General features: G+C 43.6%; 1 protein-coding gene across 3 annotated transcripts in view; it reads right to left on the reverse strand.

Annotated features, from left to right (window-relative positions):
• LOC114667178 (D-glutamate cyclase, mitochondrial-like) overlaps positions 1-23385 on the reverse strand; it is a 71246-nt gene that overhangs the window by 18388 nt on the left and 29473 nt on the right. For all 3 annotated transcript variants that reach the window (XM_051919769.1, XM_051919770.1, XM_028822374.2), the window contains 7 exons: positions 18834-18956; positions 16834-17040; positions 15997-16257; positions 15057-15156; positions 7942-8090; positions 6018-6137; positions 2838-2989 (listed from right to left, as the gene is read on the reverse strand). In XM_051919769.1, the coding sequence (XP_051775729.1) occupies positions 2838-2989; positions 6018-6137; positions 7942-8090; positions 15057-15156; positions 15997-16257; positions 16834-17040; positions 18834-18956 (1112 nt within the window). The remainder of the gene's footprint in view (positions 1-2837; positions 2990-6017; positions 6138-7941; positions 8091-15056; positions 15157-15996; positions 16258-16833; positions 17041-18833; positions 18957-23385) is intronic.

The following is a 23385-nucleotide window of genomic DNA, read 5'->3' on the forward strand; positions in this document are numbered from 1 at the left end:
TCGCTAATATCCTGATTGTTTCTTAGTTTGGCTGTGGAGATCTCTTCAACGCAGTTCATGCTGATTCATATGTGTTCAGTTCAGAGAGCCGCCCTTCCTACTCTAACGTACTTAAAAACAGGAAACAGATCACACGGTCTTGATGGCAAGAAGCTCCACACAGGTGGGGCCTGAGCCAGACCAATAGAACACTACAAGTCAAGTCAAGTCAAGTTGGGGAGCATGCACTGGTACAGTGCGTTGCTGCACCCACTACACGACGAAACAACTCTGGATCCCGGTTTGCAACCCCCCAGGCAGACAGTCAGTCCAGTCCCACCCTCCGGAAATGACCCTCTATCTGCCGCAGCCAGGTGTTATTTGGGCAACACCTTGGCCTGGTCCAGCCACTCGGGTCCCCAACAATGAGGTTCTTACATGCCGGATCACCCTCGGGGAAACGCGCCACATGGCTGTAGTGCCGTAACTGACGCTCCCTCACAATGCAGGTCATGTGCTTCATTCGGGACTCCATTGAGCAACACAAAGTCAAAACAACGGTACCCAAAGATTCTCCGAAGAGACACAAGGAGTCCAGTCTTTATCTCAGGTCACTGGATAGCTTCCATGTCTCACAACCATACAGCAAGACAGCTACATTTAACATAATATATACAAAGTAGTGGGTGGCAAGTTGGCACAGCTGGGTAAAGTTTAAATTTTGCCTGTGGATCCACAATGCACTCAGGTCACAGCACCAGTCTGCAATGTTGGGTAGAGAACATTTAATTTAAAAGGTGCACAGACACTGAGAGTTCATGTGTGTTTATTGGTGGGACTTGTTTTATGATTGCGTAGTGCCAGTGTCATTACAGTCAGAACTCAATTTTTAATCCATGCCTACTGTAGTGCCCCATGTCTTGCCATGCCCTTAGCCAAACCTCCTATCTCTTTATGATGACAGTCACTTAGCCATCACCGGTGTCTTCTTTAGGCCTAATTGTTTTTATATTTCAGTACTAGCCATGTGCGCCCAACTACGTTGCGCATGTTAAAATTGTCTGTGAAGGGCTCCCTGTTTAAACGCGGCTGCCAGTCGTGAACTGGGCCCTTCGTCGCACAGCTTTATGATTTTTTATAAGGGAAACAAAATTACAAAAGAAAACCCTTGGACATTGATTCGATATCACGGCCTACTCGGAATCACCGTCCGAATAGTAATTATGTGGTGGTGGAGGAGCATTTCTGCTTCTCTCCGTTCACAGTCCGTCTCGTTTTCACGACGCTGTCGTTTCCTCTCACAATCTCTTCTCAACCTTTCTCCAATCTCGCAGGTTGCTTTGTGGCAATCCAAAGAGTAAGGAAGAACCAATGCTTCTTTCTTGAACTCCAAACGCAGACTGATAGAAAAATCACAGAAGTGTGTCCGACTTATATGTTCTATTTAATAAGGGCGCGCACAAAAAAGGCGAGCTTCAAAAGGGCGACCTCAATTGGGCGCGGCGAATAAAGGCGCGCGTAAATAAAGGCGAGCTTCAAAACGGCGACCTCGATTGAGTGTGGCGAATAAACACGTTCGTAGATAATTTAGTTCAAATGGCTCTGGAATATGTGAAGAGCAACAAAGGTGCAGATCTACTCGTAGTCGAAGGCTACACATTCAGAAAGGAGAAAACTATTAACGGGAAACACATCTGGAAATGCACTGAATATAGGATTGGAAAATGTTTGTCTCGCTTAGAAGTTCATGGAGTTCAATTGGATGTTTTGATATTCTTGCTTTCGCCTTTTTATACGTTCAATCATTGCCTTTGGGTAATAAATTTTCTGTAATAATTTTGTTGCGTTTCCCTTTATTCGATGCGCCCAATTGAGGTCGCCCTTTTGAAGCTCGCCTTTATTGAAGGATACCGTGTCGGTTGAACATGAATTCGCGGACAAACAAACATCAAGATCCAAATGAAGATTATATATTAAGATTTGTTAATTTAAAGCACAACAATTTGTTTAGTTTGAATGTCTGTGTTTTGAGGTGTGACTGGAGTACTACAGTCTTCAGTACTATAAGCCTGGAGGAGATTCTTAATGCAATGCCTATGTTTTAGCTGTCTCTCTACTGCCATCTAGTGCTGCTTCTTCTAATTCATTCGAGGACAAACAAAGATCAAGATCCAAATGAAGATTATATATTAAGATTTGTTAATTTAAAGCACAACAATTTGTTTAGTTTGAATGTCTGTGTTTTGAGGTGTGACTGGAGTACTACAGTCTTCAGTAGTATAAGCCTGGAGGAGATTCTTAATGCAATGCCTATGTTTTAGCTGTCTCTCTACTGCCATCTAGTGCTTCTTCTTCTAATTCATTCGCGGACAAACAAAGATCAAGATCCAAATGAAGATTATATATAGAGATTCTCTTTGCAGTTAGTGATTGATTGCTCAGGTTCTCCAGTTTTATCTTGTTTTCTGTGTAATGAGTTGTTGCCCTTTGGCTTACGCTTTTTGCCTCATTCTCTTGCCTTTACTTGTTTGACAGATTGGCGTAGTAACCTTTTTATCAGAGTGTTGTTTCTGCATTTTCTTTCTGCCAATATCTCCTCATCAAATCCATAGTCAAAGTTCCACTGATGACTCCCGACTCTTCATGTTGTCATTAGTCACCCATGCCCATTTAACCACGAAAGGCTTGACAGACAAGAAAGATTGGTTATATTCAAGGTGGCAAAGCTCCAGTTTGGGCTAATGACATAACAAGAATAAACTGGCATCTTAGGATTTTACTCCCCTGGAGTAGTTGAACCTACAAATAATGAGAGCAAAAAAAAGAATTCTGTACCTTCTATCTCCCACATACTTTACCTTGCTGACTGTCGGAAGTGCGGCTGCCCAAGACTTCTCATGGGAGAGTGTTGGGAAACCCACAGCTTTCCGGAGGTATCTCTCATGTACTACACAGCACCTCAGGATGTAGAGAGCACAGGATATGGCATAGCCACCCCAGTTTGAAACACCTGCATGTAGAGATATGAACCAGTCAAACCCTAAAAAGATTACAAAACAGGCCACAGTGCTTGAAAGAAAGCCCAACACATAGAGGGCCATTTAGCCAAGCCAAAATTTGAAGGCTGCCATTGCTGCCCACGTTCATCTTACAGCAGGAAACTCCCACAGAGTGCACATTAAGAGCCAGGAATCTCCACACATAAAGTTTAACCACCAGGAATCAGAAAACAACAACTCGTGTGCTGTGAGCCATCCAGTCCCCCTGTGCATCCTCTGCTGTTGTTTGAAGTAATGTCGGCCTGTGACTTTTCTCTGATTTGCCCAGTAAGACGGTAGGAATCTCTTGTCAGAGATAACCGGCTAATTCCCAGTGCATCTCCCTTAACCTTGTTTAGCAGGGACAGTCGTGGAAAACCCAGAATGGTAAAGCTTGTATGCCAGGCTGGGGGAGTTTCTAGGGGGCATTATAGGAATATCTTTATAAGATATAAGAAAAATCTTTGTCACTGGTGACTTTATTCATTTAATGGGTAGCAGAGGTAAGAGCAAGGACTTAAACTGGAAGTGCAAGATGGAAGGTCAACTGATCGGTCAAAACTTTACATAGGCTAGAGCCAGAAATCATCGTAAGAAAGGAATTAATTAATACCAGGGGTCCAAACCAAGCAGATTTGCTCTTATTCTTCTAGGTTCAGAGAGTTTTTACTTTACTTTTGTGTAAAGTGTAAAGTCTGTGCTGCAGCACTGAGCTCTTAGATAAAAATGATCTTCTTGGTGCATACATGGTGATGCTCTGCAGCAGCACAGCGCCATTGGGACTCACACCAGTAGATTCACAGTTTCTGTCTACATGTTCACTCTTTAATTAATATTGTATTTATCAGTATGCTGCTGCTGGAGCATGTGAATTTCCCCTTGGGGATTAATAAAGTATCTATCTATCTACTGTATCTATCACATTATATAGTGCCTTTCATATCTATCTATCTATCTATCACATTATATAGTGCCTTTCGTATCTCCATCCATCCATCCATCCATCCATTGTCTCCCGTTTATCCGAGGTTGGGTCGCGGGGGCAGCAGCTTGAGCAGAGATGCCCAGACTTCCCTCTCCCCAGCCACTTCTTCTAGCTCTTCTGGGGGAATCCCAAGGCATTCCCAGGCCAGTCGAGAGACATAGTCCCTCCAGCGTGTCCTGGGTCTTCCCTGGGGCCTCCTCCCGGTTAGACGTGCCCGGAAACACCTCACCAGGGAGGCGTCCAGGAGGCATCCTGATCAGATGCCCGAGCCACCTCATCTGACTCCTCTCGATGCAGAGGAGCAGCGGCTCTACTCTGAGCTGCTCCCGGATGACTGAGCTTCTCACCCTGTCTTTAAGGGAAAGCCCAGACGCCCTGCGGAGGAAACTCATTTCAGCCGCTTGTATTCGCGATCTCGTTCTTTCGGTCACTACCCATAGCTCATGACCATAGGTGAGGGTAGGAACATAGATCAACTGGTAAATTGAGAGCTTTGCCTTACGGCTCAGCTCCTTTTTCACCACGACAGACCGATGCAGAGCCCTCATCACTGCGGACACTGCACCGATCCGCCTGTCGATCTCATGCTCCATTCTTCCCTCACTTGTGAACGAGATCCCGAGATACTTGAACTCCTCCACTTGAGGCAGGATCTCGCTCCCAACCCTGAGAGGGCACTCCACCCTTTTCCGGCTGAGGACCATGGTCTCGGATTTAAAGGTGCTGATCCAGGACTGTGATTGAGGACCCCAGGACTACGCTGAAACAGTTGGTGGTGATCGTGTGGAAGATGAAAACATCAACGTACAATATCATGAAGAATATCTACAACCATTAACACCGTTTGGTCTTCCACCGCATGAATTACTGTAGAAAGAAGGATGTATCCAAGAAAGGTAATGTAGTACATCTTCAGCAAAGGAGATCTTGATACGCCATTTGTATTAAAACGTTAACAGTTTCCCGTTAGAATAGCTTTTGCAAAGACAATTAACAAATCTCAGAGCCAAATATTTGAAAAAGTGGTTTTATTTAATAGAGAGAAAGAAACAAAATGGGGCAGCACGGTGGCGCAGTGGTAGCGCTGCTGCCTCGCAGTTAGGAGACCCGGGTTCACTTCCGAGGTCCTCCCTGCGTGGAGTTTGCATGTTCTCCCCGTGTCTGCGTGGGTTTCCTCCCACAGTCCAAAGACATGCAGGTTAGGTGGATTGGCGATGCTAAATTGGCCCTAGTGTGTGCTTGGTGTGTGGGTGTGTTTGTGTGTGTCCTGCGGTGGGTTGGCATCCTGCCCGGGATTGGCTGCGGCAGACCCCCGTGACCCTGTGTTCAGATTCAGCGGGTTGGAAAATGGATGGATGGAAGAAACAAAATTCAATCGCGGGCAGTTATACGTCGTGTTGATGCAAATGTAACACTTCACATGAAAATTAAAATCTCTTTAAATTGTACATCCCTATACGCGAGCAGCAGAACCGCAAAGAGGTTAATGTGTAGCGCTGGCCCGGGGTTTGGCAAGCGAAGCGAGTTCTAAAATAATTCTAAAATTCTAAAAAAGTAATTGTAAGTAGTTCTAAAGTAATAAAATGTAGAAAAAAAAATCTCAAAACAGCACCAAAATGCGTTGAACCTGCTGAAGATCCCGACAGGCAGCAGAGATGATGATCTGCTCACCATTGCGGGTCAAGACTAGCACTGGCTGGGCACAAGTAAATTGAAGATAATTTATGGAAGCCCTAGCTTTGCCCACCACACAGGTGCTTTGTAGGGCTTGATTAACAAAACACCAATGAATGCCTCCTGCAGTGTGCCATCTCAAAGATTTGTACTCATCCATTCCAGGGGCTTTGCTTTGTCACCACTGACTGAAAGCCTTTAGGTCCCGGGTAGAGGGGCTCAGGAGTTCCTGCATGGCAGATTCCACATTCACATTCACGAAGACCCCGGCCTGCCGAGTTCACATTTAAAACAACAGGATTAATAATTAGACAGTGACCAGGAAAGGCCTTTCTGCTTACCAGCAGTAATGGCAAAGTCGGCTTCAACGTCACAGACAATCAGGTCCCCATTAGGAATGTGTTTCTTCACTCTGTCTTTCAGCTTTCCCATTCCCAGTTCATTTCCTCCATCGCCAATACCTGAAAGGAAGTCAGTGTTTCAGAGCACTGGGTTTGGGGTTGGGGTAACACAAAATATTACACTGTAGCCAAGGGAGAAGTGCTGGTTTCCAGCCAGTCCAGCAAAATGTTTATCACTCAGGCCTTGCATGTGTATATACTATCTACACCTGTGGAACTCCCCCTCGTGTGGGAGCAGCCATCAAGCATGTCTCAGTGGCATGTTGTTTACGCAACGAGAATAGATGGAAGTTGGTGAGGTACTTAGCCTGACTCATCAGGCACACCCAGACCAAAAGAATGCCAATAAATATCACCATTCCGGCCACTGGCTAGAAATGTCCAGCTGGGATTTCTGCAACTGTCACTGAGCAGCATGGTAAAGCCAGATAAACATAAATGTATGTGTAAATATTGTAAGGATATGTACTTTACTGTAACCATATTATAAATATGAGTAAATGTTCTGAATGTGTCCTTGCTGAAAAGGGCTGCACAAAAATAAACTGAATTGAATTGAAAAAATGTGAACGAATGAAGAAAACGACTCTCGGGCAGTAGTTACATGACCGTTTTCAAGGTGTCTTCTAGTAAACACTTGCTTACCAAAACGTTGGCTTTTAAAGACTATGGAGCTCCTTAATTAGATAGATAGATAGATAGATAGATAGATAGATAGATAGATAGATAGATAGATAGATAGATAGATAGATAGATAGATAGATAGATAGATAGATACTTTATTAATCCCAGGGGGAAATTCACATACTCCAGCAGCAAAAAATATTAAATTAAAGAGTAATAAAAAATGCAGGTAAAAAACAGACAATAACTTGAATAATGTTCAACGTTTACCCCCTCTGGTGGAATTGAAGAGTCGCATAGTTTGGGGGAGGAATGATCTTCTCAGTCTGTCAGTGGAGCAGGACAGTGACAGCAGTCTGTCGCTGAAACTGCTCCTCTGTCTGGAGATGACATTGTTTAATGGATGTAGTGGATTTTCCATAATTGATAGGAGCCTGCTCAGCGCCCCTCGCTCTGCCACAGATGTCAAACTGTCCAGCTCCATGCCAACAATAGAGCCTGCCTTCCTCACCAGTTTGTCCAGGTGTGAGGAGTCCTTCTTCTTAATGCTGCCTCCCCAGCACACCACTGCGTAGAAGAGGGCGCTCGCAACAACCATCTGATAGAACATCTGCAGCATCTTACTGTTGAAGGATGCCAGTCTTCTAAGGAAGTACAGGCGGCTCTGTCCTTTCTTGCACAGAGAATCAGTATTGGCAGTCCAGTCCAATTTATCGTCCAGCTGCACTCCCAGGTATTTATAGGTCTGCACCCTCTGCACACAGTCACCTCTGATGATCACGGGTTACACAATTACCTGTGCTTGCAGTGTTAGGAATGTCACTGGCCATTCTGAAAAGAGTATCAATGGGATCCACCAGGTGTTGGATGTTCACTTTCTTCATGTTGTAATATTTGCCACCGGTAAACGCTTGCTTACCAAAGTTTTCTTGTGTATTGCTTAGATGTCACACTTGCCACCCCAGCACTGGGTAGGACATGCTGACAATTTGTACAAACAGTATACTACTAACTGCTAGAGAGACACACACGAATGACGTTGGTCATACTAGAACTCTGAATGTTGCTCCATGGCTTGCCTAGTCACACTAGCCAGACAGATCAGACTCCGAGTGGTTGGAATATCCTTATTGGAATTTTGCCATTTCTTTTATTTCTTAATTTTGTTGATTAATCAAATAACATTCCATACACATAACTCAAGCTTCAGCTTTTAAAAACAATGGAGCTCCTTAATTACCTGTGGTTGCAATGTTAGGAATATCACTGGCCATTCTGAAAAGAATATCAATGGGATCCACCAGATGTTGGATGTTCACTTTCCTCATGTTGTAATATTTGCCATCGGTGGCCATCCCAGCACGTTCTATAGCCACCAAGTGGTCATACCTGGGAATCGATATAAAATACGTTTTACTGTACATATTAAATGCCCTGTGATGCAATAAACTGATTTCTCACTAGAGCTGGTTACTGGTTTGAAATCCAGTGCTACAGTTTGTAGCCCCTCAAGTCTCTGTTTAGGATTAGAAAATGGATGCAGACATCAGGGCTGTCTTAACGCATGGGCACACTGGGCAGTTGCCCGAGGACCCCACGAGCATAGGGGCCCCATGATTTCTCACTAGAGCTGGTTACTGGTTTGAACCCCACGAGCATAGAGGCCCATGATTTCTCACTAGAGCTGGTTACTGGTTTGAAATCCAGTGCTACAGTTTGTAGCCCCTCAAGTCTGTTTAGGATTAGAAAACGGATGCAGACATCAGGGCCGTCTTAACGCATGGGCACACTGGGCAGTTTGCCCGAGGACCCCACGAGCATAGAGGCCCCATGATTTCTCACTAGAGCTGGTTACTGGTTTGAACCCCACGAGCATAGGGGCCCCATGATTTCTCACTAGAGCTGGTTACTGGTTTGAAATCCAGTGCTACAGTTTGTAGCCCCTCAAGTCTCTGTTTAGGATTAGAAAATGGATGCAGACATCAGGGCTGTCTTAACGCATGGGCACACTGGGCAGTTGCCCGAGGACCCCACGAGCATAGGGGCCCCATGCTAATCTATGTGTGCTGTGACTTGCTGAGTAGTTGTGTAGGTAGGGGTCCCAGTGCACTGGGGGGCCTATAATGCTGTTAAGACGGCCCTGGCAGACATGACTCACTCTGCTTAGTGTGCACTTCAGGATGGGATGGATTCTTTTAGGGTGTGGCAAAAGTAGAGTTCAGTCTCTGTGCGCCCTTTTTTACCTTTTAAAACCTGAGAACTGTAAGTTACTAATCATGGCGCACATAAGATTTTGTTCTTTTTCTCAGGAAAGTAGACAATACATTGCTTAAGTGTTTAAGACTTTGACAAGTAAAAAGAGGTTCAAATCAGCCAAATTAAACAGTCCATTCCACAAAGAATAGTTTCTGATTTGGAACGAAACCCTGCATTTCCAGGGGCACTTCAGGACCAGGGGTGTCTATCCCTGCTCTAACCTTTCTAGCCTGTTTGTGTATTGGTCACACAGTTTCCTTCTAGTAAGGTGAGTATTTGAAAATTAATATGTCTAAATTATGACTTCTTTTCAGATCCAGTCTCAGTACTGAAACTGGCTGTTTGTTCAATTTAACAGCTGTTCTTTTTAACAACAAAGCATCGTTAACATATACTGTAGATATTGGTGCTGCTAGAAAATTGGTTGTGTATTTCTTTACGCATATGTAAGTAAGTATGTCCGAGCCTTCTGTACTAATCGATGTGGCAATTGTACTGGGCATGTTAATTGTGTATGTCCGGTCAGATAGTACATGCATACATTGTGGCCTCTAGAGGGTGCTGTTGAACCAAAACAGAATGTTGTCTGTGAGGCTAAAACAAGTAGCAAGAAAGATCAACTCCTTTATGTGATCATTTTACTGGGTAGGTAAGTATGTCTGGTACCTCCATATCAATGAGATGCTACATGCAATCCATGTGCTAGCTTATTATGGCTTGGTGTGCATTATTAACATTGCATTTTGCATTACTCCTCATGTCGGCATACTTAAAGTATGTATTTACGCAGAGCGAATTCTGTATGAGTGAATGCATAACACATGTGCAGTGAATGTCAGTGCAGAACAATTTCATTTGAATAGAGTCAACTTGGCTGCTGCTGGCAATAAGTGCAGCTCACAACAGTTAGCCAACAATACATTCTGGAAGAAGCAATAATATTTCAAATTAACACCTGCCCTCGGTGGCACGGTGGCGCAGTGATAGCACTGCTGCCTCGCAGTAAGGAGACCTGGGTTTGCTTCCTGGGTCCTCCCTGCATGGAGTTTGCATGTTCTCCCCGTGTCTGCGTGGGTTTCCTCCCACAGTCCAAAGACATGCAGGTTAGGTGCATTGGTGATTCTAAATTGTCCCTAGTGTGTGCTTGGTATGTGGGTGTGTGTGTGTGTGCCCTGCAGTGGGTTGGCGCCCTGCCCGAGGTTTGTTCCTGCCTTGCGCCCTGTGCTGGCTGGGATTGGCTCCAGCAGACCCCCATGACCCTGTGTTAGGATATAGCGGGTTGGCCAATGACTGACTGACTGACCTGCCCTCGGGGCAGTGGTGCAATGGTAGCGCTGCTGCCTCGCAGTAAGGAGACCAGGGTTTGCATCCAGGGCCCGCCTTGTGGGTTTCATCCTCACAGTCCAAAGACATGAAGATTAGGTGAAACAGTGATCCTAAATCGGCCCTAGTGTGTGGATGGGGTGTCTGTAGGTTCGCCCTGCAATGGACTGGCACCCTGTCCAGGGTTTGTTCCTGCCTTGAACTCTATAATAGCCGGAACAGGCTCCAGCAGACCCTTGTGACGCTATTCAGGACTAAACAGGCTTGCAAATTACTGACTGACACCTACACTTCTACAGGTCTTTGTCACCTGCCTTCAATAATTCTTTGGAATTAGCTGATGCTGCACAGTTAATATAGAAGTCTAGAATCAGCAGGCTTTATTCATGCTAGAGGGGTGACTTGTTTTATTTGTAACAGAAACATGCATATCTGTTTCTAAATTGGCTATACACACAGATTACTCGCACTGTAATCTGACGTTATAACTGCATTTCTACTGTTTGGGTAGGTTAGCCTGACTCTCTTGCCCTCCAGTCCTAAATGAGACACATGCTGAATGTGACTTGCACCTTGTACAGAACTGGTTCCTGCCTGGCATCCGATACTAGGGTAGAGGGCTTAGGTCCTCAAGACCCAGAAATGGATAAAGCAGGTTTGAAAATATATATACCTGTATATACTAGGGGGCTCCTCCCCATGCTCACTTCGCTCGCCCACCCCCGGCTTTGGTTTACCGGATATACAATTTAAAGAGATTGTTATTTTCATGGGAATTGTTACATATGCATTAATTTCATTTTTACTTTAAAAGTTTTGTAAAAACAATACTTGTCCTTTATTTCTACCCTGGCATGGTTACATCTCTTTCTCACAGGACGTATAACTTGCGTTGTTAAGGGGGGGGGCGAGCTGTGTTGTAACGGCCGACCCCTTTACCCAGCCGGCAGCTACACCTCCAAGACCTGTGGCCTGGATAATTTACTGAGAAAGAATCTAACTATCAAGCCGTACTTCTAACCAATTAAACTTTTCCCCACAATCGACGGTGTAAATATAAGTACACAAAAGCAGAATGTAAAATTAAACGGATTAAATGTATTAAATGAAATAACAAGACATGCAAAAAATAGAAAACAGATATAAATATCCCTTCACCCCAGCAACAACAAGACACCACCAAATATAAATACAACAAAAACCCTCCCTTGCCCCTGTAACATATAAACACACAACACGAATAACAAAAATTGAATGATACGGAAATTAATGTGAACTTGAGTCCAGTTATAAACACTGTCCTGAATGCGGTTGACTGAACTAGCGAAAAATGAGTCGTTTGATTTTCCCTGGACAAAATGGAGCAGACTCACCGTGAATCCTCGGTGCGTGGTGGATGATTAATTCCGACCTCGGGGTCTCTCGTGATGAGGTTCTTGAAACAAGTCCGGCAGATAGAAAAACAAACTGGAAGGAAATGCGTGATGTGGAATATAACAGGTACAGATGGCTCGTGGTTGTGAATGTGAAAAATCTCCTTCTCTCCTCTCCTTTCCTTCTCCTCCTGCTGGCTTAAATAGTCCTGTGATGGCAGTAATTGATTAATCGTGAACAGGCGTTTTCCAGGTTTGCGGCTGTGGTCTCCTTCCATCATCCATCCCCTTTTACGGGGACGGCATTAACTGATACACATACAAACAGCAAACGGGACAATGAAATGAGACGCACTCAGAACTGACATTTAACAACACTAACTATGTGGCCCCGCTACAGCGTGTTCTGCTTGTAACAAGTTCACAGACATCTTACCTAGCAGTTGTTGGAATGCTTTTGTCAGTCACACTTCAGGTGCTCCCAGCTCTGAAAACAACGACAAGCAGAACATGCAGCTTGCCAAGAGCAGCAAGCCAGCAGATGATCTGAGTGCTTCTCCTTAGCGTGCATTCAGCCCTCAGCCCCGCCCCCCCTTCTCCTTCTCCTTCTGCTTCTCCTTCAGAACACTAACAGCAGAGACGCAAAGTGGCAAAGGACAGCTGCTGTACATGCTTTTAAGGGATTGACGCAAAGCGCGACAAGCAGAACACACAGCTGGCCAGCAGCAGCAAGACAGCAGCTGAACCGATCACATTTCTTTAGCGTGCGTTCAGACCCCCCCTTCACAACACGAGCAGCGTTAGAAGTCCTGCGAGAGAGAGATTTAACCACGCCCGGGGCAGGAAATAAAGGACAAATATTGTTTTTAAAAAAGTTTTAAAGTAAAAATGAAAATAATGCATATGTAACAATTCCCATGAAAATAACAATCTCTTTAAATTGTTTATCTGATAAACCAAACCCTGGGGTGGGCGAGCGAAGCGAATAATAATAATAATAATAAATCTGCGATGTAGCGGGTGCACGATAGCTGAACCGCGACATAGCGGGGGATCACTGTATATATAGTGCATTCGGAAAGTATTCATAGCACATCACTTTTTCCACCTTTTGTTATGTTACAGCCTTATTCCAAAATGGATTAAATTCATTTTTTTCCTCAGAATTCTACACACAACACCCCATAATGACAACGTGAAAAAAGTTTACTTGAGGTTTTTGCAAATTTATTAAAAATAAAAAAACTGAGAAATCCCATGTCCATAAGTATTCACAGCCTTTGCTCAATACTTTGTCGATGCACCTTTGGCAGCAATTACAGCCTCAAGTCTTGTTGAATATGATGCCACAAGCTTGGCACACCTATCCTTGGCCAGTTTTGCCCATTCCTCTTAGCAGCACCTCTCAAGCTCCATCAGGTTGGATGGGAAGCGTCGGTGCACAGCCATTTTAAGATCTCTCCAGAGATGTTCATTCGGATTCAAGTCTGGGCTCTGGCTGGGCCACTCAAGGACATTCACAGAGTTGTCCTGAAGCCACTCCTTTGATATCTTGGCTGTGTGCTTAGGGTCGTTGTCCTGCTGAAAGATGAACCGTCGCCCCAGTCTGAGGTCAAGAGCACTCTGGAGCAGGTTTTCATCCAGGATGTCTCTGTACATTGCTGCAGTCATCTTTCCCTTTATCCTGACTAGTCTCCCAGTTCCTGCCGCTGAAAAACATCCCCACAGCATGATGCTGCCACCACCATGCTTCACAGTAGGGATGGTGCCAGGTTTCCTCCAAATGTGACGCCTGGCATTCACACCAAAGAGTTCAATCTTTGTCTCATCAGACCAGAGAATTTTCTTTCTTATGATCTGAGAGTCCTTCAGGTGCATTTTGGCAAACTCCAGGCGGGCTGCCATGTGCCTTTTACTAAGGAGTGGCTTCCGTCTGGCCACTCTACTATACAGGCCTGATTGGTGGATTGCTGCAGAGATGGTTGTCCTTCTGGAAGGTTCTCCTCTCTCCACAGAGGACCTCTGGAGCTCTGACAGAGTGACCATCGGGTTCTTGGTCACCTCCCTGACTAAGGCCTTTCTCCCCTGATTGCTCAGTTTAGATGGCCGGCCAGCTCTAGGAAGAGTCCTGGTGGTTTCGAACTTCTTCCACTTACGGATGATGGAGGCCACTGTGCTCATTGGGACCTTCAAAGCAGCAGAAATTTTTCTGTAACCTTCCCCAGATTTGTGCCTTGAGACAATCCTGTCTCGGAGGTCTACAGACAATTCCTTTGACTTCATGCTTGGTTTGTGCTCTGACATGAACTGTCAACTGTGGGACCTTTTATAGACAGGTGTGTGCCTTTCCAAATCATGTCCAGTCAACTGAATTTACCACAGGTGGACTCCAATGAAGCTGCAGAAACATCTCAAGGATGATCAGGGGAAACAGGATGCACCTGAGCTCAATTTCGAGCTTCACAGCAAAGTCTGTGAATACTTATGTACATGTGCTTTCTCAATTTTTTTAGTTTTAATAAATTTGAAAAAAAATGAATTTAATCCATTTTGGAATAAGGCTGTAACATAACAAAATGTGGAAAAAGTGATGCACTGTGAATACTTTCTGGATGCACTGTATATACAGTATATATATATATATATATATATATATATATAGATATATATATATATATATAGATATATATAATATATAGATGGATGGATGTCCATGACATTTAAATACTTACTAAAGTTTACAAACATATTGAGCTCTGTGGCATCACAGGGTACTGCATTACTTTGTGTAGTTACTTCACACCTGCAGGATGTACATCTAGGCTCAGTTACTGACTGGACCTTGCTCACCTTCCATTGCCTGTTCCAGATTTCCTCCCATATGAGAAAGACATGTGCGTTAGGTTCACAGGGACTATAAATTGGCCCAGCATGAATAACTGTGGGAGTGTGACAGACTAGGGCTCTTTTTTGGGATTGGTAACTGCCATGGATTACACAGAATTTAAAAAATGAATGACTGTTCAAAAATATCTTGATATTTTTAATAGAAAAATGAACAAACATTCAGAAACAAAAAATTACTTTAGTGAAAATATCTGACAACCAACAAACATAAAAAAAATATATGAACAGGCATCAGGACAATTTGGACAAAATCCTATGACAGATAATGAGACAATCTTAGCTGTCAAACACAAAAACTACAGTAATTGAATAAGCAGTATTCCCATATATTACTATAGTTATCAACACTTTAATTATGTGCAGCTCAAATATATTAGTTTAGCATGTGTAAGAGCTAACTGAGCCGCTATGGGATGGTGGGGTACCTAGCTGCTCTTACATGGGCTGCCTATGACACTACAGGATATAAACATTCATAACCAGTTATCCTTGTTACCTGGGAGTCTGGGAATTTCCATCATAACACAAGAACCTCAGGGCTGACTCACTGCTGTTTTCCTGGAAGCTCAGAAGGGGGATTGGACTCCTTAAAACACCTGATGAACAAAATACAGTTGGATTACATGTTAAACTTCACCACCAGCACACACTGAGATAACTACAATACAGAAACAAAAAAGGTAGATGACGATTTTCAAAGCTTGATTCAGTACTGCATGATAGGGCACAGTGCTACTTTCTAGCTGCTTAGCCCCATGGCCCGTAAAAGCCACAGCAAAGGGCTTGGTCCTACCAAAGAAAGACCATACTTTACATACTGTACTTCCTTAGAAGACTGGCATCCTTCAACATCTGCAGTAAGATGCTGCAGATGTTCTATCAGATGGTTGTGGCGAGTGCCCTCTTCTACGCAGTGGTGTGCTGGGGAGGCAGCATTAAGAAGAAGGATGCCTCACGCCTGGACAAACTGGTGAGGAAGGCAGGCTCTATTGTTGGCATAGAGTTGGACGGTTTGACATCCGTAGCAGAGCAATGGGCACTCAGCAGGCTCCTATCAATTATGGAGAATCCACTACATCCATTAAACAGTGTCATCTCCAGACAGAAGAGCAGTTTCAGCGACAGACTGCTGTCACTGTCCTGCTCCACTGACAGACTGAGAAGATCATTTCTCCCCCAAACTATGCGACTCTTCAATTCCACCAGAGGGGGTAAACGTTGAACATTATTCAAGTTATTGTCTGTTTTTTACCTGCATTTTTTATTACTCTTTAATTTAATATTTTTTGCTGCTGGAGTATGTGAATTTCCCCCTGGGATTAATAAAGTATCTATCTATCTATCTATCTATCTATCTATCTATCTATCTATCTATCTATCTATCTATCTATCTATCTATCTATCTATCTATCTATCTATCTATCTATCTATCATACCTTGTTCTACTGCATCTGCGATGACTTCTCTAAACATATCCAGGGCCCACAGATCTGTCACAATAGAAACCTCCTTCTGCAGTGCCAGCAGCATGGCAGCCATGGCCAGGGCTCCTAGTGGACCATCTGTTTCTTCTGGAGGGTTCTGATCAAAGTGAGTGGGAAACCCAGTGGTGATGAGAACTGACTTAGCGTGAGACATGGACAGGCAGGCCTTGAGCAGCTCATCCGGGATAAACAATGCTTGGATTCCCCTTTGTCCTGAAAAGATGTAAATAAATAATAGGACCTCAATTTACAACATTAGTTCAGTTTTGATGAGAAAAAGGCAATTCAGGCCATTAACTCACCAATCCTGCTCACCTAACTTCTTCAAAATGACAAGATGTCAAGTTTTGAATGTCCCTAAAGTACCACTCTCCATTTAGGTTTCAATTTATTTATCCTTAAAAACAGCTCTTTTCTGAAGCCATATATTTACAAATGTAAAACAGTAACAATACTTCAAAATCAGGAAATTATACGCATATTTTAATATGCCTTGCGTCCTGTGCAGGGTTGCTTCCTGCCTTTTGCACAATGCTGCAGAGATAGGCTCTGGTCCCACGTTGACCCTTCATTTTGTGTTTCAGAATGTGTGCAGTGCATGTGTTTGTTTGTGTGGATATGTTACCAACCTGCTCTGTGTGAACAGCCTTTTCAAAACTTCAGCTTTTCATATCAAACCTTCATGATATTTTCACTTGTTATAAAGTGGAATTCTTTCTTGGCAGAAGGCCCCTGAAATGCATTCCAGCTGGAGAAATGGTCTCTGTGAGTGGTCTCCTGTTTGTTTACCTGGGTCATTCCCAATCAGGAGCTCCAGGGATCTGATCTTCTGGATTGCAGCATCTGAGGCAACACTGAAGTGTAAGGGTTTCTGTGAGATGCAGATGGCCTGGATGGAATCTGCTGCATCAGGACACTGTCCAGGAGATGGCTTCTCTGCGTTACAGTCTGTGATGAACATGCAGCCAGGAGAGTGAGTGAAGGCCAGAGGTGCCCCTGTAAGACAGGCTCATATGGGACATCTGTGGCAGCATTTAAGAAAAATAATTAAGGAAGGAAGGAAGGAGAGGAACCCCAGGTACACTCAGGAATACAGTAATCCCTCGCTACTTCGCGGTTCATTTTTTGCGGATTCACGACTTCGCGGATTTTATATGTAAGCATATCTAAATACAAAACGCGGATTTTTCGCTGCTTCGTGGGTTTCTGCAGACAATGGGTCTTTTTACTTGCTTCCTCAGTTGGTTTGCCCAGTTGATTTCATACAAGAGATGCTATTGGCGGATGACTGAGAAGCTACCCAATCAGAGCACGCAGTTAAGTTCCTGTGTGCTGCTGATTGGCTCAGCGACGGAGTGCTGCATTAACCAGGAAGTCTCATCTCACTCATTCATCATTAACGTGCTAATGCTTCAGGGGCCGTGTCCAAGCACCAACAGAAGATGCAAATGATTGCAGAAAAGGTAAAAGTTTTGGATATGTTGAAGGAAGGGAACAGCTACACCGCTGCAGGACACCGATTCTTTTTATTTAAAAAGGAGGAAAAGCATATAAGATCTATGGCCGCAGTGTCCTTTAACCAGGGTGCAAAACGAGTTGCAAGTGGACGTGATAAGGCAGAAGTCTGGATGGAATCTGCTTTAGGAATCTTTGCAACAAGGTCGACGACGTCATGACCGCCTACAAGCTGCTACGTGTATTTCGCTATACAGTAAGTGTAAACTTATCTACTGATTTCATATTGCTTAGCAGTTGTCCCTGTTATTAATAGAGTAAATGGTGGGTTGTAAACAATACAGGGAGGGTTTAAAAACGTCCAAATACACGTTAAATAATTAAATAAATATAGTGTCCCTACTTCGCGGAAATTCAGTTATCGCGGTCGGCCTTGGAACCTATCTCCCGCGATAAGTGAGGGATTACTGTACATGGCAGTGCTCATATGAAGAATGACCAGGTGTGATATTCAAACCCATGAAGCAGCAGCACTACCATGGCCTCCTACACAAACGTTCACACCAATGCCCCATAGACTCCATTTTAAACAGCAAGAACGGGCACAGTATTTTTTAAAACTTATAAAAACTGCTTCACTTAAGAACACACATTCCCATGGCAAACTCATGTATATACCATGAACATGAAAAAAATAACTGATTTCAAAAATGTTGAACTTCTACTTAGCCAGCAGCCATACCACATGTACTTCAGAAGAGGTCATCCATCTAACGCTAAGCATGTTTTTGCCCAGTCGGTACTTGGATGGGTGACCATCTAGGAAAAACTTGGGTTGCTGCCAAAAGAGGTGTTGGTGGAGCCAGGAGGGGGCACTTACCCTGCGGTCTGAATGTGAATGCCAATGCCTCAGTGCAGTGACAGGGACACTGCTGTAAAAGTGGCACCGTCCTTCAGATAAGATGTAAAACCGAGATCCTGACGCTCTGTGGGCATCCTTCATAAAAGAGTAGGGTGTATCCTAACGTCCACGATAAATTGTCCTCCATGGCTTATTCCTTCTGGCTATCTCTCTCTCACCACTTCAGCTAATGTGTGGTGAGCATACTGGGGCAAGAATGGCTGCCATCACCTTATCCAGGTGGATGCTACACATTAGTGGTGGTTGAAGTGGGCCCCCCTACTCACTGTCTAAAGCGCTTTGAGTAGTGAGAAAAGTGTTATATAAATGTAAAGAATTACTGTATCATTATTATTATTAAATGTACTTTAGAGAATTCAGGAAGACATCTGTGGGTCATGATTTAATATTCTCATGCTTACTCAGTACTTACTGCAGCTCTTTACAGCTTCCATCCCTGTGACACCACAAGCCCAGAACACCGGGACATCTCCAGGATGAAGCTCCACTGCATCTCCAAAATCCGGCACTCCCAAATCATCAATTCCAATAAGCCCTGAAAGAGAGTTGGATATGTGAGCCTGCGTTTAATGAAGAGGGCTATGCAAACATGAAGAGAACTGAATATGTTGAAGACGTCACAGTAGCAACATTTAGGGAGGATCACAGGGCTTCACTGAATTTGTTAAAGGCTTCACCTGAAAGATGTTAAAGCAGGGTTGCCCAGTGTTGGTGCTCATGGTCCACAATGACCACATGTTTTGTATTGTGCCTGTTTCCAAATTGGTCAACGCTGTATCAGTATGGTATCAATGCTGGCAGGAATTAACTCTAATTAATGATCAGGGCATCACTGTGGACTGTGTATACACTAAGCTTTTCACTTATAGCTTATGAAATATTGTTCTTCATCTATCCTATACATAATACAGTAAGTATTTCTTCTTATTATGTCATATTTGTTAACTGCTTGCTTTAGCCTTTTACACTTTTGCTTTTTATTTTCACTATTAGGCTTTAGCAGTCTTTGAGACAGTACATCTTCGGCTCTACCAAGAGAACTGCTGACAAAGTACTTTGTACCCATAGATATTCTACCATGGGGGTAATGAAGCTCCTAATGGAACACTGATCAAATTATTATATCCAAACAGGGTTATCTTAAAGTTGTAAAAAGTGTTACTGGCATTCGAGGCCATGTTCACACTTTTACATTTTCTTTTAAAAACGCAGACATTAGTCTCTGTTTCTGCCTTTTATTCACTCTACCCCAGTGTTTTTTAACCCCGGCAAAAAGAGATTTTTTGAAAACGCTCTCCAGAACCAAATACTGTACTCTCTGAAAACACAGGCTCGGTGTTGTAATGTCAATGGGTGAAAACACAGACTTTATAAAACGCAGACTCTTAACGCTCTATGATTTGTTTGTGTTTATTACGTAACCCTTCCCTGATTGGAACCTGCTCATCGCAACATCTCATTCCATAAATGTCCACCCTTCTTGGATGAAGTCCGTATTCCAGCAGAGCAGACACAAAGGAGTTGCTTTAAATGGCGCTTGTCATGTTGGTTAACTGTATGCTAGTGAGTTGCATTATTTGAATGCTACATACGTGTGCAAAAAGTAAATAATATGCCAGTTGCTACAGTTTTTAGATTACAGAAAATCCTGCGGCTGGTGACGTTACCATCCCTTCAAGGATTTTTTCCATCATTGTGCACATGCCCAGTGTAGACGAACATCTGCATTATATGCGGTTTCAATTTACTTTGGTAAACTATGTGAAAATACTAGTGTGAATAGAGACTGTTTTCATTTAAAAACATAGTTTTTAAATTAAAATGTAGGAGTGTGGATATAAACTGGAGTGCCACATCTGCTGATCTATTTCATCCTGGGACTTCTTGCTGCACATCTTAACCTTCCACTCTCCAAACATCTGCAGGCTGCAACAGCAGCAGGTGAAGATGGAGCACTGAGAACATCTCAGCTTACTGCAGTGTATCTCTTACTTGGGAGGGGTGTTGTGGCAGAGCCGCATTGTGGATTTGTATTCTGAAAAATTCTTTAATAGAAGGTAAATATTGTTTTTGTAGTTAATTTGTTGCCGATGTGGCTTTGAGGAGGCCCTTTTCTGAACTACCTTTCCCAGCCTTGAACGTGGCCCATCTGGGGAGCTAAAGCTCCTTCCTGGACACAATCATCTGCTGTTTTTTAGAGGTTCCTGTATTTAAGAATAACATGGGAAATTTGACGCCATCCTTAGAATTGGTGTGGATTTGAGCAGTTTGTGACGTTAAGGGTGCCTTTTGGTTTGATTGCTGCCTGTTAAGAAAGGAGAAAAGTTCTGAGCAGAAACGTTTGCAAACTATTAAATGTGTTGGCCTAATTATGGAGAATTTTTTTTTAAAAATAGAATAATTATGTCAAATGTGAATATGGTAAGCCAATCAAATTTAAAAAGTGTTACCAAAGTTAAGGGGAAAAATCCAAACATGTAATCACTCTAATTAGTACTACCAGTATGCATTGTAAGTGATGGAATTAAACTAGAATGTATCCTTTTGAGGCGGCACGGTGGCGCTGTGGGTAGCGCTGCTGCCTCGCAGTTGGGAGATCTGGGGACCTGGGTTCACTTCCCGGGTCCTCCCTGCGTGGAGTTTGCATGTTCTCCACGTGTCTGCGTGGGTTTCCTCCCACAGTCCAAAGACATGCAGGTTAGGTGGATTGGCGATTCTAAATTGGCCCTAGTGTGTGGGTGTGTTTGTGTGTGTCCTGCGGTGGGTTGGCCCCCTGCCCGGGATTGGTTCCTGCCTTGTGCGCTGGGATTGGCTCCAGCAGACCCCCGTGACCCTGTGTTCGGATTCAGCGGGTTGGAAAATGGATGGATGTATCCTTTTGTATGCCATTGTGAATTAGACCTAAGGTTTTAAACATTACCTGAAACAATTTGATGGATTATAGAAAATATGTAATATTTCTACAGTACAGTACTCTTGAATGTTTGGAAGACTTTGTTAAAAAATTCAGTGTGGTTAGCATACTGACAATATTTATTACAGGCTAATGAATGAAATATAAGTATAGAAAATAAAAAAACAGGTTTTAAATGATGATATTCGGACATTCTTTATTCTTAACTTGATTCAGCAATAACTCAGATTGAGGCGGGTAAAGCACACTGCACAAGGCAACAGTCCACGGGGTCCAAGAGCTCCTGCCCCAATGTCAGGTATTAATGACGTTACTATATTTCATTGTGCCTGTGTTTTCTGCTAATGTGACTGATGTAATGACCTTATTACCCATATGCACTTATGGAATAAGTTTATATGTTTAATATGTCATTGCGCTCTGTACAAAAATATTTTATAAATCTACTTTTCTTTCTACTCACATGTACAGCTAACACAAAGCCAGATTTAGCACACCATATAAGAACTGCTAGGCAAGACAAGTTAAGGACAACTGCGAAATGGGCAGTCAGACTGATGACCATTGTATGCTATTTCTGCGTGTCAAACTCAGCATGAAATTGTAGCCTCTCATGTCCTTGTTTGGAATGACATGATTCATCGAAGTGGGGGCCTGCACATGAAGAAAGAGTATTAAAGCCTTGGAACATTGCCCGGCACACCATTGAAGGCAATGGACAGATGGGAGATAACGTCCTCCGATCTGGAAAATCCTTCCAACGCAGCGACGAAAATGGCATACTCTATACATTGGGCCCCCACTCCCGAAGGTCTTGTCATGGCTTCCTTCATCTGTTATGCCGCGTAAACCGTCATTAAAGAAAGATAAGTTATTTCTCCTATGTTATTCCTTACCGCCGTATCACTAAGGGAGGGATATCACCTTTTTACATTATATCTATATAGTTTTGGGTAATGTAACATGCCGCAATTACAAAAAGAACTTATTCCAACAAGGGAGCTAACACCCCCTGTTGGATACAACTTAGTGGAGGTTGAACATTCGAACATTAGAACAGTCTAGACACAGTCAAACCATTCAGCCCAACAAAGCTTGCCAGTCTACTTAATTCTTCTAAAAATAACATCAAGTCTAGTTTTGAAAGTTCCTAAAATTATACTGCCTACCTCACTACCTGGTCACTTATTCCATGTGTCTGAGGTTCTCTATGTAAAGAAAAACCTCCCAATGTTTGTGTGAAATTTACCCGTAACAAGTTTTCAATGGTGTCCCCATGTTCTTGATGAACTCATTTTAAAGTCACTGGAACTGTGAGTGCTGTGCAGAGTGGAGGCAGAGCCTTTGTGTTTTTCCCAGTTGATTCTGGGGTTCATCAGGGGTGTGTTTTTGCTCCTACTCTGTTCACTGTTTGCATGGAGTGGGTGCTGGGCTGGGTCATGGGGTCCAGCAGCTGTGGGGTATCTGTTGGTGAAGAGAGATTTGGTAATCTTGACAATGCTGTGATGTTCGCAGAGTCAATGGAGGTTCTGATTGGGGCTCTCAAGAGACTGAGTGAGGAGTCTGTGTGTTTGGGCTTGTGAGTGTCCTGATAAAAACTAACATCCAGGCCTTTAATGACCTCTTGGGCACGGCCATCAGCCGTGTGTCTGTCTGCGGAGAGAGTGTCGACCTCGTTGAGTGGTTTACTTAGCTCAGCACCGACATTCACGTCTCTGGTGACTCTTCCTATGAAGTCAGGGGTCATGAGATTGGTGGAAAGGGGTGTGTGGCGCTCCTGATATCTCTGCAAAAGGACGAAGGTCCAAGTCTTTGGAGTCCTGGTGCTTCCTGTTTTGCTATATGGTTGCGAGACATGGACGCTATCCAGTGACCTGAGATGAAGACTGGACTCCTTTGGTACTGTGGCTCTTCAGAGAATCTTTGGGTACCACTGGTTTGACTTTGTGTCGAATGAGCGGTTGCTCCTGGAGTCCTGAATGAGGCACATTACCTGCACTGTGAGGGAGCATCAGTTACGGCACTACGGTCACGTGGCACGATTCCTCGA

Source organism: Erpetoichthys calabaricus, chromosome 16 (assembly GCF_900747795.2).
Source record: "Erpetoichthys calabaricus chromosome 16, fErpCal1.3, whole genome shotgun sequence".
Classification (NCBI taxonomy): domain Eukaryota; kingdom Metazoa; phylum Chordata; class Cladistia; order Polypteriformes; family Polypteridae; genus Erpetoichthys; species Erpetoichthys calabaricus.